The following is a 14903-nucleotide window of genomic DNA, read 5'->3' as shown; positions in this document are numbered from 1 at the left end:
CCAGGCATCCATCCTTAGAACCCTGCTCTGGAGTCGTTCCATATGGGATGTCTTGGAGCCATACAACAGGTTTCAATTGACCCGAAGAAAATCCTTGTGGTTTGGAGCATCTCACTACTCCCATCATGGAAAACCGCCATGGCCTCGTGATGACCCCCATTCATGAAGGGGCCATCATGGACAGAAACTCCAACCTGAGCCAACATCTGATTCTCGCCCTGACTTCAGATGCAGGGAATCTTGATTCAGCTCTGCACAGTGTGCCTGCCGTGCCCTCGCCCCTAAACCTAAGCTTAGCTTGTGTTCTCAGACTTCTGTCCACACACTCCTGGCCCAAAAGCCCTCCAGTTTGGCAATTCTGGACCCACAATGCAGCATTCTGCCTGCCCTCCAGAAGAAAAACTTTGCCCTATGGGGCTACCGAGAAACCCCAAATGATTATATTCTGCACACCTCTCGACTGTACCCCAATTATACAGCCTATCTGGGCACTAATGCCCTGTCTGGCACAGACTGATTGCAGACCTCCTAAACGACACCTAGAAAGCTGGCCCCAAACTGAACACATCGGACCCACCATGGCCTTAGGTCATCATATTTTTCCAACCTCGGTTATCAGGCTTCAGGACCTACATCTTATCTCCAATCAGTTCCCAGTGGTGAACGTTATGCAGAAATAAGAACTCCTCCTTTCCCATGGCAAGAAAACTTGTGTTTGGTATGTTGTCCAACGTTCAGTGTAGGAGAAACCTGCATGCTCACTAAGGCCCCGCCCATGATTGAGGGCCGCCTTGGGCACAAAAACACATTGTGACCCTCAGCGTGAGTCCCCTATTCAAGTAAATCCTCTCAGTGGCTGGACCAAGAGCCCTTATATGGGGCTTGCCATGCCCATAGGCCACCAGGCCTAATCAGAGGATGGGTATTCCAGTTGTCTGTACCCAGTTTTCTGCTTTAGAGTCCCTCTATTGGGGGGACACCTGAGGCAGAAAACAAGACTCCTCCCTTCCCACAGAATGACCCCTATCTCTTGGGAGCTGGGCAAATCACCAGAGGGGGAGACTCTTCCACGCCCCATGAGTCCACCCCTACATTAAACGACCATTGTGAATAAAACATCCAGAGACAGAAGCCTGAAAGACCGCCTCCCACTCGCTCTCTTTTCATATAGCGAGGAGCTCCCCTCATGGACTGTAGATTAGCCCTGCCATAACCTCGGCCCCAAACCTCAGCAGAGTTTTGGTCATCTGTCCCCACAGTCCTGGTCCACACAGTCTCCAGGCTGGGGCCTGTGGAGCCACACCACAGGACTGTCCTGCTCTCTCCTAGGAGACTGTGCCCATTTCATTGCCCACAACCCTACAGAATAGGAAAAACTTCAAGGTCCCCGAGGACATCCCACTACTGTAAGCTGCCCTGGACAAAGAGGGGCATTCTGACGCAAGCTGAGCAACTACCTCCATGCGGACACACAGACAGATGTCCACAGAGACAGAAGATTGAAATGGACAGGCTCCTAGGCCCTAATCTGAAGTCTTGCTTTGGTTTCCAGGGGTCAATCCTCAGAGGCCTGGGTTCACAGTACAGTGTATGGGGCTTTCCTGAGGCACCAAACAGAACACCTCTCATCTCCACATAGGAAGCTTCCTTGTTGGCGCTGTGTCAAACCCGTCAGATTGGAGAGTCCTGCAAAGTCCCTGGGCCACAACAATATTCCAAGATCTCCATGGCCACCAACCCACGCTATGACCCAACCTCAGTAGAGTCCATTTCAACTCAGCCCTCTGGGTAGCTCGCCCAAGAGCCCACAGATTGAGCCTGCCTTGCCGCGACCAGCTAATGGAATGTGAGGTGGCGTTTCCAGGCATCCATGCTTGGAACCTCACCATGTCGAAGGTTTCTTTTAAGATCACGCTGACGTCAGACCCACGGCTGCCTTACAAAGTACTTAGTGTTCCTGAAAGTACACCTTTCACAGCAGTCTTAAAGTTTGCAGCAGAAGAATTTAAAGTTCCTGCAGCAACAAGTGCAATTTTTACCAATGATGGAATAGGAATAAATCCTGCCCAGACTGCTGGAAATGTTTTCCTAAAGCATGGTTCAGAACTGTGGATTATTCCTAGAGATCGTGTTGGAAGTTGTTAATATCTGCTACTTGGAACATAGGATAACCTTTCCAAATAAATATTGGTATTGCTGTAAAACTGAAGTCAGGCATTTAAAACATGATGAAAACACGAGTAGCTGATGAAATAATGAAGGGTGACTCTGTCCCTTCTTGTTATTCACACACGTCCTGTGAAGAGGGACTGCTATGTGTAGAGGGTACCATCTCCACAGAAGACTATAGTCTGTCATCGCTACCTCACAACACATACAGATAGTTAATTAGGGCTAAGTGGATTATCCAGCTGTGTTTTGTAAGTGGTGGATGCTTCTGATAACTCTTTCTGAGAACATTTGGAAAATTAAAGTTTACTGAATGTTCCTAAAAAAAAAAAAATGCTCTCGTGTCTTTCTGTATGGGGCTTCCTGGAACCATCCAATAGGACTCGACTGTCCTGCAGAAGGAAACCTTGAGGTTTGAAGAAGCTCACAACTCCCAAAGTAGGGAAACCTCCCTGGCCTCATGACACCCCCAACCCCTTCAGGAAGGGGCCATCATGGACACAAACTCCAGCCTGAGGCAACATCTCATACTGGATCTGTCCTCAGATGCAGGAGATCTCGATTCAGTCTCTAAAGAGTGGGTCTGCCGAGCCCTTGGCTCCAAACCCAACGCTAGCTTGTGTTTTCAGACTTCCTTCCTCACACTCCTGGCAAACAAGCCTTCCAGACTGGGAATTCCAGAACCACAACGCCGTCCTCTGCCTGCCCACCAGAAGAAAAACGTTGCCTATGGGGCTCTCCAGAAACCACAAATGAGGATCAACCTGCTCGGGCCTCAACCGTACCCCAACTGGATAGGCTGGCCTGGGCACTAATGCTCTGTCTGACACAGCATGAGGCCAGACGTCCCAACAGACAAGGAGACAGCTGGCCGCACAGCCAGCGTATCAGACATGCCACAGGCTTGGGCCGTCATCTCTTCTCAACCTGGGTTTTCAGACATCTGAACCTAGACATTATATCAGATCCCCGCACAGGTGGGTACCTGAAGCACAAATAAGAATTCCTCCTTTCACATGGCTGTAAGCTTGCTATTGACATGGAGTCACAGCTTCAGGGTAGGAGAAACCTTAATGGTCCCTGAGGCCAAGCCCAAACTTGAGTGCTGTCTTGGGAACAAACTCACAGTGTGACCCTCAGCGTGAGCCCCATGTCGAAGTAAGGCCTCTCAGGGCCTGGACCAAGAGTGCGCATATGGGACTTTCCAAGAACCTATGCTCCCAAACCTCTCCAGAATTCGAGTTGTCCAGTTGCCCATACCCAAGGCTGTGATCTAGAGTCCCTCTCCTGGAGAAACACATGAGCTAGACAACAGGACTCCACCCTTCCCACAAATTGACCCCAAAATATTGGGAGCTGGGCCAAATCCTCAGAGAGGGAGACTCTTCCATAGCCCCTGAGGCCACCCTTACATTCCACGGCTCTGGGGGACACAACATGCAGAGACAAGAGCTTGAGCGACCGCGTCCACTCGCCCTTCTTTCATAAACCGAGGAGCTCTCCTCACGGTCTGTGGATCCGGCCTGCCATACCCTCGGCACCACACCTAAGCCGAGTTTGTGTTTTAAGACTTCTGTGCCGGGCGCCTGGGTGGCTCAGTGGGTTAAGCCGCTGCCTTCGGCTCAGGTCATGATCTCAGGGTCCTGGGATCGAGACCCGCATCGGGCTCTCTGCTCAGCAGGGAGCCTGCTTCCCTCTCTCTCTCTGCCTGCCTCTCCATCTACTTGTGATTTCTCTCTGTCAAATAAATAAATAAAATCTTTATTAAAAAAAAAAAAAAAGACTTCTGTGCCCACAGCCTGGACCCAAACACCCTTCAAACTAGGGCCTCTGGAGCCACACCGAAAGACTGTGTCTGTCCTTTCCAAGAAAACTGTGCCCAATCCATTGGTCACAACCCTACAGATGAGGAGAAACCTCCAAGGCACCCAAGGGCATGCCAATAGTGTAGGCCGCCCTGGACTAAGAGGGGCACACCAACACCAGCTGAGCAACTAGCTCCACTTAGACATTCAGACACTGTCCCCAGAGACAGAAGATTGAAATGGACAGGCCCCTAGGTCCTAATCTGAATCCTAGCTTTGGTTTCCAGGTATCTCTCCTCAGAGGACTGGTTTCGAAGACCAGCATCTGGGGTTTTTCTGAGGCACCAAACAGAACATCTCTCATCTCCACATGGGAGCTTTCTTATTGGAGCTGTATCAAACCCTTCAGGTAGGCGGATTCAGCAAGGCCCCTGAGCCACCAGCACATTCCAAGGTCTCCATGGACACAAACCCACATTACGACCTATCCTCACGAGAGTCCATTTCAACTAAGCCCCCTGGGGAGCTCGCCCCAGAGCCAGCAGTTCAAACATATTTTGTCACTAATAGCTAATGGGAATGTGAGATATGGTGTACAAGCATCCATACTTCAAACCCTGCTCTCCAGTCCTTCCATATGGAACGTCCTGGAGCCATCCAACAGGATACAACTGTCCCACAGAAGGAAACCTTGTGGTTTGGAGCAACGCACAGACTCAGCATATGTGCTGGTGTCTAAGGTGCTGTGCAGGATTCTCCAACCCTGAAGGTTTGGCACAGGTCGAAGGGCACCGTTTCCTTCTGGGGACAGATGTTCTGTTGTGTGGCTCAGGGACTAAATATTGTATCCTAAATTGGTATTCCAGGACAGGACCCTGAGGACAAATGGCAGAAAACCTAATCTAGGTCTCCAATGAGGTCCTAGGGGCTTGTCAGGTTCAATCTTCTGATTCAGGGACATTGACTTGGCTGTCTGCCTGGATGTAGGTGATCAGGGTGTTTCAGACTGCGCATTTGCGTCCAGCACTGCCGACAATATAGGGGTGGATTTCAGGACCTTGCAGGTTTTTCCTAATCTGGAAGGTTTGGGCAACTTTGACGGGCACAGTTTCCTTGGGGATGGCCGGCACAGTCCTGTGGTGTGGCTCCAGAGACCCTATCCTGGAGGGCAGTCAGCCATGGATTTGTGAGAGAAGTCTTCAAACACAAATGTGGGTTAGGGTTAGTGGCAAGGTGATTGCAGGCCCAATTCTTAGACCTGGAGTGCAGCTCATCAGGAACTGTAATTAGGGTGACTGGAAGGTGGTAACACGGGCTTTTCTATCTGGATTGTGTGTCTAGGATGGACTCTGAATGCAGGTGTGGTCTCTTGGGTCCACGGAGACATTACCTCACTTAGGATCCTGGTGGTTCTCCATAATTTAGTGGCTTTTTCGGGGAAGGAAAGAGTGCTGTTTTCCATCTTAGGGGTGGCCCAAAACAGGGATTCCTGGGATGAGCTCTGGTTCTGGGTGCCTGGAAAATCCCACCAAGGTTTAGGATTTGGGCCTAAGGGCATACCAGGCCTGCAATGTGAGATACTTATGGTACAGCTTAGAGAGCTTGTTTGAAAGCATGCTCAGAATGAGGGTCACAACGCCTGTTTGTGCACAGGGCAGCCCTCAGGAGTGGCTCTGATCTCATTGGCCATGTAGCTGTCTCCCACTTTGGGGGTTGGATACCAATCCAAAAAGCCAGGTCTGCTGCCATAGGGAAGGAGGAGTTCTCTATTGTGCTTCAGGTTCCCCCATTGGCAGGGCTTCCAGCAATGGTCTGGAGTCAGGTGCCTGAATACAAAGGATGGGTAGAGTTGACAGACTTGGAACATGGCCCGTCCCACATGCTAGATATGGGAACCGCTCTCTGGGTAGCTGACACTAGGTCGGATCTAAGGCTCTGTCAGACACAGAACTAGTGGCCAGTACAGCCTATAAATCGGGGTTCCTTTGAAGGCCAAGCAGATTTATCCTCCTGAGGGGTTTCTGGGCAGTCTCACCAGGCACTTCTTTCTATGGGCAAGGCAGAATGCAGTGCTGTGGCTGTAGAATTCCCTATCAAGAGGCCTTGGGGACGAGTAGGGTGAAGATGGAATTGTAAACAAAAGCTATGGTTCAATTCAGTGCCACGCGGAAGGCAGTTCCAATGTGCAGTGGCTTATTCGAGATATCCAGCATCTGAGTAAAGGTGGAAGTCAGATATTTGCTCACCCTGGAGTTTGTTTCTATGAAGACAGACAAATGGGGATGGTGGTGGCGTCAAGAGGACATGGAGGATTTCCCATGCTGAGGCTTTGGAGATACTCCAAACAGCAAGGTTTCCCTCTACTGGACAGGTGGAGTTTGGTTAGTTTGCTCCAGGGTCCCCCATGTGGAAAGATTGGGTAGCAGAGCTCTTCCGCATGGATGTCTGGAAAGCAAACCTCCACTGACCATTGCAGCTGAGGAACATAGCAGGTTCATTCTGGTCGCTCTGGGGTGAAGTACCAAGGCCCAGACTGGACATGGAATCTCTAGAAGATGGGCCACAATGCCGGTTTGTTACCAGGGAGGTCTTAGAATGTTCTGGTGGCTAAGGTGCCATGCAGGATTCTCCTACCTTGAGGGTTAGGCACAGGTTGAAGTGCACGGTTTCATTCTGGGAACAGGAGATGTTCTGTTGTGTGGCTCAGGGCACACATGTTGTATCATAAGTTGGTATTCCAGAACAGTCCTCTGAGGACAGATGCCTGAGAACCTAATCTAAGGTTCCAATAAGGTCCTAGGGGCATGAAAGGTTCAATCTTCTGACTCAGGACGTAAACTTAACTGTGCCTGAATGTAGGTGATCAGGTTGTTTCACCTACGCATTTGTGTCCAGAGTGGCCGCCAATATTGTGGTGGGCTCAGGGTCCTTGCAAGGTTCTCCTAATCTGGAAAGTATGGGCAACTATGACAAGCACAGTTTCCATGGTGATGGCAGGCACAGTCCTGTGGTGTGGCTCGAGAGAAATCATCCTGGAGGGCATGTGAGCCATGAGAGAAGTCTGGAAACACAAATTCGGGTTACGGTTAGTGGCAATGTGTTCGCAAGGCCAATGCGTAGACCGTGAGGGCAACTCGTCAGGAACTGTAATTAGGGTGACTGAAGGTGGTTTTACAGACTTTTCTACCTGGATTTTGTGTCCTGGATGGCCTCAGAATGCAGGTGTGGTCTCATGGGTCCATGGGAGACATTTTTCCTCTAAGGATCCTGGCGGCTCCCCTTAATTTGACATTTTCGGAGAATGGAAGGGTTCTGTTTTCCATCTTAGGGGTGCTCTAAAACAGGAATTCCAGAGATGGGCTCTGAGTCGGCGCCTGGAAAACTCCAGCAAGGGTTAGGGGTTAGGTACGCCTAGGGGCGTACCAGGCCTGCAATGCGGGACATTGGTGGTGCAACTGAGAACGTTTGTTTGAAAGCATGCTCAGGCTGAGGGTCACAGTGCATGTTTGTTCCCAGAGCGGCCCTCAAGAGTGGGCGTGGTCTCATTGGCCTTGGAGCTGGCTCCCACTGTGAGTGTTGGACACCCATTCCAACAACCAGGTTTCCTGCCATATGGAAGGAGGATTTCTCTATTGTGCTTCAGGTTCCCTCACTGGCAGGGATTCCAGCAAAGGTCTGGCACAGGTGCCTTAATACAAGGATGTGTAGAGATGATGGACTTGGGCCATGGCTGGTCTTGCATGCTGGATAAGGGACCCCTCTCTGGGGGGCTGACAGAAGGCCGGGGCTCAGGCTCTGTCCCACACAGCATTAGTGGCCAGGGCAGTGTATAAATCGGGGCTCCTTTGAAGGCTAAGTAGATTGATCCTCATGTGGGTTTTTTGGGAAGAATCACCAGGCACTTCTTTCTATGGGGATGGCAGAATGCTGCGTCGTGGTTCCAGAATCCCCTACCAAGAGGGCTTGGGGACCAGTTGGGTGAGGATAGAATTGTATACACGAGCTCGGTTAAATTCATTGCCAAGAGGAAGGCAGTTCCAATGTGCAGGGGCTGATTCAAGACATCTAACACCTGAGTAAGGGCGGATGTCAGATGTTTGCTCACACTGGAGTTTGTGTATGATGACCTACAAATGGAGAGTTTGTGTCAAGAGGCCATGGAGGATTTCCCTCGCTGAGGATTGTGAGATGCTCCAAATAGCAAGGTTTCCTTCTACTGGACTGGTGGAGTCTGCTTGGTTTGCTCCGGGGTCCCCCATGTGTAAAGTTTGGGTAGAATAGCACTCCCAAATGGATGTCTGGAAAGCACAACTGTATTGACAATTGTAGCTGAAGAACATGTCAGGTTCGTTCTGGTGACTCTTGGACGAAGTGCCAAGGCATTGAGTTGACTTGGAATCTCTTGCCCATGGGTCACAGTGTTGGTTTGTTACCAGAGAGAACTAGGAATGTGATGGTGGCTAACGGGCCATTCAGGATTCTCCAACCCTGAGGGTTTGGCACAGGTCTAAGTTCCCCGTTTCCTTCTGGGGATAGGAGATGTTCTGTTGTGTTGCTCAGGGACCACATGTTGTATCACAAGTTGGTATTCCAGAACCGGCCTCTGAGGACAGATGCGTGAAACCTAATCTAGGGTTCCAATGAGGTCCAAGGGGCATGTCAGGTTCAATCTTCTGACTCAGGACCATTGACTTGGGTGTCTGCCTGGATTCAGGTGATCAGGGTGTTTCAGAATGCGCATTTGCTTTCAGAGCAGCGTCCAATAGTGGGTTGGGCTCAGGGGTCTTGCAGATTTCTCTTAATCTGAAGGTTTTGGGTAACTGTGATGGGCACAGTTCTTGGGGATGGCATGTCCAAGCTTGTAGTGCAGCTCCAAAGACCCCATCCTGAAGGGCACGTGAACCAAGGTTTTGGGTGAGTAGTCTGCAAACACAAACTTGGTTTAGGGTTAGTAGTGAGGTGATCGCAGGTGCAGTGTGTAGACCTGGAGAGCAGCTCATCAGGAACTGTAATTAGGGTGACCTGGCGGCGGTAGCACAGGCTTTTGTATCTGGATTGTGTGTGGAAGATTGCCTCAGAATGAAGGTGTGGTCTCAAGGGTCCATGGCACATTTACCTCCCTAAGGATCCTATCAGCTCCCAATAGTTTGGTGCCCATTCGGTGAACGGAAGAGTGCTGTTTTCTATCTTAGGGGTGCCCCAAAACAGGGATGTCAGAAACGGCGTCTGTGACCAGGCACCAAGAAATTCTACCAAGGGTTAGCATTCGGGCCGAGGGGTTTACGAGGGCTGCAATGCGGGATTCTGGTGGTGCAACTGAGAGAGGTTGTTGAAACCTTTCTCAGGCTGAGGGTCACAATGCTTGCTTGTGCCCAGGGCGTCCCTCATGAGTGGGCATTGTCTCATTGGCCATGCAGCTGGCTCCCACTCTGAGGTTTGGACACCCATCCCCACAGCCAGGTTTCCTGCTATGGGGAAGGATCAGTTCCCTATTGTTCTTCAGGTTCCCCCATTGGCAGGGATTCCAGCAAAGGTCTGGGGACAGGTACATGAATACCAAGGATGGGTAGTGAAGACGGACTTGGACCATGGCCGCACTAACATGCTGGATGTGGGCCCCAAACTCTGGGTGGCTGACACTAGTTCAGTGCTCATGCTCTGTCAGCCACAGCACTAGTGGCCAGGGCAGACTATAAATCGGTGTACCCTCGAGGGCCGAGCAGAATGATCCTCATGTGGGGTTTCTGGGCAGACTCACCAGGCCGTTCTTCTTCCTGTGAAGGCAGAATGCAGCATTGTGACTCCAGAATTCCCTATCAAGAGGGCATGGGAACCAGTCAGGTGAGGACAGAATTGTAAACACAAGTTATGGTTTAATTCAGTGCCAAGCGGAAGCCATTCCAATGTGCAGCGGCTTATCGAGTCATCCAACACCTGAGTAAGAGCAGATGTCAGACGTTTACTCCCACTGAAGTTTGTGTCGATGATGACTGACAAATGGAGGGGTGACACCAAATGGCCATGGAGGATTTCCCACGCTGAGGCTTGTGAGATGCTCCAAATAGCAAGGTTTCCTTCCTCTGGACAGGTGGAGTCTGATTTTTTTGTTCCCGGGTCCCCCATGTGGAAAGTTTGGGTAGCAAAGCTCTACTGTTAAGACCGGGGAACCATAGTTCCATTGACCATTGCAGCTGAAGAACATGGCAGGTTCGTTCTGGTGGCTCTTGGGCAAAGTAACAAGGCCTTGAGTTGACCTGGAACCTCTTGCACATGGGTCACAGTGCTCGTGTTACCAGGGAGATATTAGAATGTGCTGGAAGCTAAGGTGCCATGCAGGATTCTCCTACCCTGAGAGATTGGCACAGGTCCAAGAGCACAGTTTCTTTCTGGGGCCTGGAGATGTTCTGTTGTGTGGCTCATGGAGCACATGTTGTATCATAAGTTAGTATTCCAGAACAGCCCTCTGAGGACTGATGCCTTAAAAAAAAATCTAGAGTTCCCCAGGAAGGGGAGGGTCAGGTTCAATCTTCTGACTCAGGACCATTGACGTGGATGTTTCAGACTGCACATTAGCATCCAGAGCAGCTACAATATTGGGTTTGGTCTCAGAGGAATTGCAGGTTTCTCCTAATCTGGAAGATTTGGGCAACTGTGAAGGCACAGTTTCCTTGGGGTTGGCAGGGACAGTCCTGTGGTGTGGCTCCAGAGACACCATCCTGGAGGGCATGTGAGCCATGGTTTTGGGAGAGAAGTCTGCAAACAAAAACTCAGGTTATGGTTAATGGCGAGGTGATCACAGCCCCAATGCGTAGACCTAGAGTACATCTCATCAGGCACTGTATTTAGGGTGACTGGAAGGTGATATCACAGACTTTTCTATCTGGATTGTGTGTTGAAGAAATCCTCAGAATGCAGGTGTGGTCTCATGGGTCCAGGGGAGACTTTTCCTCTCTAAGGATCCTGAGGGCTTTCCATAGTTTGGTGGTTTTTTGGAAGAAGGGACGAGTGCTGTTTTCCATCTTAGGGGTGCCCCAAAACAGGGATTCCAGAGAGGGGCTCTGTGTCTGGGCACTGGGAAAATCCCACCAAGGTTAGGATTTGGGCCTTGGGTCATGCCAGGCCTGCAATGTGGGATGCCGGTGGTGCAACTGAGATGATTTGTTTGAAATCATGCTCATGCTGAGGGTCACAATGCCTGTTTGTGACCAAGGCGTCCCTCAGGAGTGGGTGTGGTCTCATTGGCGATGCAGCTCTCTCCCACTCTGAGGGTTGGAAACCCATCCCAACAGCCAGGTTTCCTGACATGGATAAGGAGCAGTTCTCTTTTGTGCTTCAGGTTCCCCCATTGGCAGGGATTCTAGCAAAGGTCTGGGGACAGAAGCCTGATACCAAGGATGGGTAGAGAGGAAGGACTGGGTCCATGGCCAGTCTCAAATGCTGCATATGGGCCCAGGTCTCTGGGTGTCTGACACAAGGTCAGGGCTCATGCTCTGTCAGAAACATCACTAGGGGCCAGGACAATTTATAAATCGGGGTACCATCAAGGGCTGAGCAGAATGACCTCATGTGTGATTTCTGGGAAACTCACCAGGCACTTCTTCTTTCTATGGGTAAGGCAGAAAGATGCCTTGTGGCTCCAGAAGTCTCTATCAAGAAGGTTTGGAGACCAGTAGAGCGAGGATGGAATTGTAAATACAAGCTCAGTTAAATTCATTCCCAAGAGGAAGGCAGTTCCAACGTGCAGCGGCTGATTTGAGACATCCAGCACCTGAGTAAGGGCGGATATCAGATGTTTGCTCACACTGGAGTTTGTGTATGATGACCTGCAAATGGAGAAGTTGTGTCAAGAGGCCATGGAGGATTTCCCACGCTGAGGATTGTGAGATGCTCCAAATAGCAAGGTTTCCTTCTACTGGACTGGAGGAGTCTGGTTTGTTCCAGTGTCCCCCATATGGAAAGTTTGGGTGCAGAGCTCTCCTGCATGGATGCCAGTATAGCACAGCTCCATTGACTATTGCAGCTGAAGATCATGGCAGGTTCATTCTGGTGGTTCTTGGGCGAAGAAACAAGGTTTTGAGTTGACTTGGAATCTCTTGCACATCGGTCACAGTGCTGGTGTTACCGGGGAGATATTAGAACATGCTGGTGGCTAAGGTGCCACGCAGGATTCTCTGACACTGAGGGTTTGACACAGGTCCTAGAAAATGGTTTCCTTCTGGAGACAGGAGTTGCTCTGTTGTGTGGCTCAGGGACCACATGTGGTATCATATGTTGGTATTGCAAAACAGCCCTTTGAGGAGAGATGCCTGAAAATCTAATTTATGTTTCCAATGAGGTCCTAGGGGCACGTCAGGTTCAGTCTTCTGACTCAGGAGCATTGAATTGGCTGTCTTCCTGGATGTAGGTAATCAGGGTGTTTCAGACTGTGCATTTGAATCCAGAGCGGCCTCCAATAGTGGGGTGGGCTTAGGGGCCTTGCAGATTTCTCCTAATCTGGTGGGTTTGGGCAAATGTGGTGGTCTTAGTTTCCTTGGGGATGGCAGGCACAGTCCTGTGGTGTGGCACCAGAGACCTCATCCTTGAGGGTATGTGAGCCATGGTTTTGGGAAAGAAGTCAGCAAACACAAACTCAGGTTAGGGTTAAGGCAATGTGATACAGGTCCAATGCGTAGACTGTTAGGGCAGCTCTTAAGGAACTGACATTAGTGGGACTCGAAGGCAGAAGCACAGGCATTTTTATCTGGATTGTTTGTCCAGGATGGCCTCGGATCGCAGGTGTGATCTCATGGGTCCAAGGGAGATTGGTCCTATCTAAGCATCTTGGTGGATACCAATAGTTGGCTGGTTTTGGGGGAAAGGGAAGAGCGATGTTTTCCATATTAGGAGTACCCAAATCAGGGTTTCCAGAGATGGGCTCTGTGTCTGAGCACTTGGAGTCAAGTCAAGGCCTTGGTGTTTTGCCCAAGAGACACCAGAGTTGGCTAGGATTAGGATTTGGCCTAGAACCATCCCAGGCGTGCAATGCAGGATCCTCGTGGTGCAACTGAGAGGGATTGTTTGAAAGCATGCTCAGGATGAGGGTCACAATGCCTGTTTGTGCCCAGGGTGGCCCTAAGGAGTGGGTCTGGTCACACTGGCGATGCAAATGTCTCCACTCTGACGGTTGGATAACCATCCCAACAGCCACGTTTCCTGCAATGGGGAAGGAGCAGTTCTCTATTGTGCTTCAGGTTCCCCCATTGGCAGGGATTCCAGCAAATGTCTGGGGACAGATGCCGCAATACCAAGGATGGGTAGAGAGGATGGACTTGGGCCATGAACTGTCTCACATGCTGGATACGGGCCCCACTCTCCAGGAGGCTGAATTGAGGACGGGACTCATGCTCTGTCAGACGCAGCATTAGTGGCCAGTGCATCCTATAAATCAGGGTACCCTCGAGGGCGAAACAGATTGATCCTCATGTGGGGTTTTTGGGCAGACTCACCAGGCACTTCTTCTTTCTATGGGGAAGGCAGAAAGTTGCATTGTGGCTCCAGAATTCCCTCTCAAGAGGGCATGGGGACCAGTCGGGTGAGCATGGAATTTTAAACACAAGCTACAGTTAAATTCAGTGCCAAGCAGAAGACAATTCCAAAGTGCACTGGCTTATTCAAGTCATCCAGCAACTGAGTAAGGGCAGATGTCAGACTTTTGCTCACACTGGAGTTTGTGTCTATGCTGACTGACAAATGGAGAGGTGGCATTAAGAGGCCATGGAGGATTTCCCACACTGAGGCTTATGAGATGCTCCAAACAGCAATTTTTCCTTCTACTGGACAGGTGGAGTCTGGTCTGTTTGCTCCGGGTTCACCCAAGTGGAAAGCTTTGGAAGCAGAGCTCTCCTGTATGTATGCTGGGAAAGCACAGCTCCTTTGACCATTGCAGCTGAAGAACATGGCATTGTTGTTCTGGTGGCTCTTGGGCAAAACACCACGGCCTTGAGTTGACTTGGAATCTCTTGCACATGGCTCACAGTTCTGGTTTGATATGTGAGAGATCTTAAAATGTGCTGGTGGCTAAGGTGCCATGCAGTATTCTCCTACCCTGAGGGATTAGAACAGGCCGAAGAGCACAGTTTCCTTCTGGGGACAGGAGATGTTCTGTTGTGTGGCTCAGGGACCACATGTTGTATCATATGTTAGTATGCCAGAGCAGGCCTGTGAGGACAGATGCCTGAAAACCTAGTCTAGGGTACAATGAGGTCTTAGCATCATGTCACGTTCAATATTCTGACTCAAAACCATTGACTTGTGTGTCTGCCTAGATGTATATGATCAAGATGTTTCAGACTGTACATTTGCATCCAGAGCTTCCACCAGTATTGTGGTGGCTCAGGCCCTGAAGGTTTCTCCTAATCTGGAATTTTTGGGCAACTGTGACAGGTACAGTCTCCTTGGAGATGGCAGGAAAAGTCCTGTTGTGTGGCTCCAGAGACCCCATCCTGGATGGCATGAGAGCCATTGTTTGGGGAGAGAAGTCTGCAAACAAAAATTTAGGTTAGGTTTAGTGGCAAGATGATTGCAGGCCTAATGCATAGACCTGGAGGGCAGCTCATCTGGAACTGTAATTAGGGTGACTGGAAGGTGGTAGCACAGGCTTTTCTCTCTGGATTGTGTGTCCAGGATGGCCTCAGAATGCAGGTGTGTTCTCATAGGTTCATGGGAGATTTTTCTTCTCTATGGATCCTGGAGGCTCCCAATAGTTTGGTAGCTTTTTTGGGGAAGGGAAGAGTGCTGTTTTCCATCTTAGTGGTGTCCCAAAAGAGGGATTCCAGAGACAGGCTCTGGGTCTGGGCATCTGGAAAATCCCACCACGTTTGAGGATTTGTGCCTAGAAGCATACCAGGCCTGCAATGCGGGGTCATGGTGGTGTAACTGAGAGGGATTGTT

The 14903-nt window shown here is 50.3% G+C and overlaps 1 protein-coding gene across 1 annotated transcript; it reads left to right on the top strand.

Annotated features, from left to right (window-relative positions):
- The first annotated feature begins 1887 nt into the window (after positions 1–1887).
- Positions 1888–2166, top strand: LOC122898867 (ubiquitin-fold modifier 1-like). The gene has a single exon (XM_044236538.1). It carries the CDS (start codon positions 1888–1890, stop codon positions 2143–2145), a length of 258 nt encoding a protein of 85 aa, XP_044092473.1. The 3' UTR covers positions 2146–2166.
- Positions 2167–14903: the final 12737 nt, after the last annotated feature.

This window comes from Neovison vison, chromosome 2 (genome assembly GCF_020171115.1).
Source record: "Neovison vison isolate M4711 chromosome 2, ASM_NN_V1, whole genome shotgun sequence".
NCBI lineage: Eukaryota > Metazoa > Chordata > Mammalia > Carnivora > Mustelidae > Neogale > Neogale vison.
The sequence above is the reverse complement of the archived record's forward strand: the minus strand, read 5'-3'. Positions and strand labels throughout refer to the sequence as shown.

What these genes read in the sequence shown, in the direction of transcription:
- LOC122898867 (XM_044236538.1), top strand. Translation starts at nt 1,888, where the DNA reads ATGTCGAAGGTTTCTTTTAAGATCACGCTGACGTCAGACCCACGGCTG.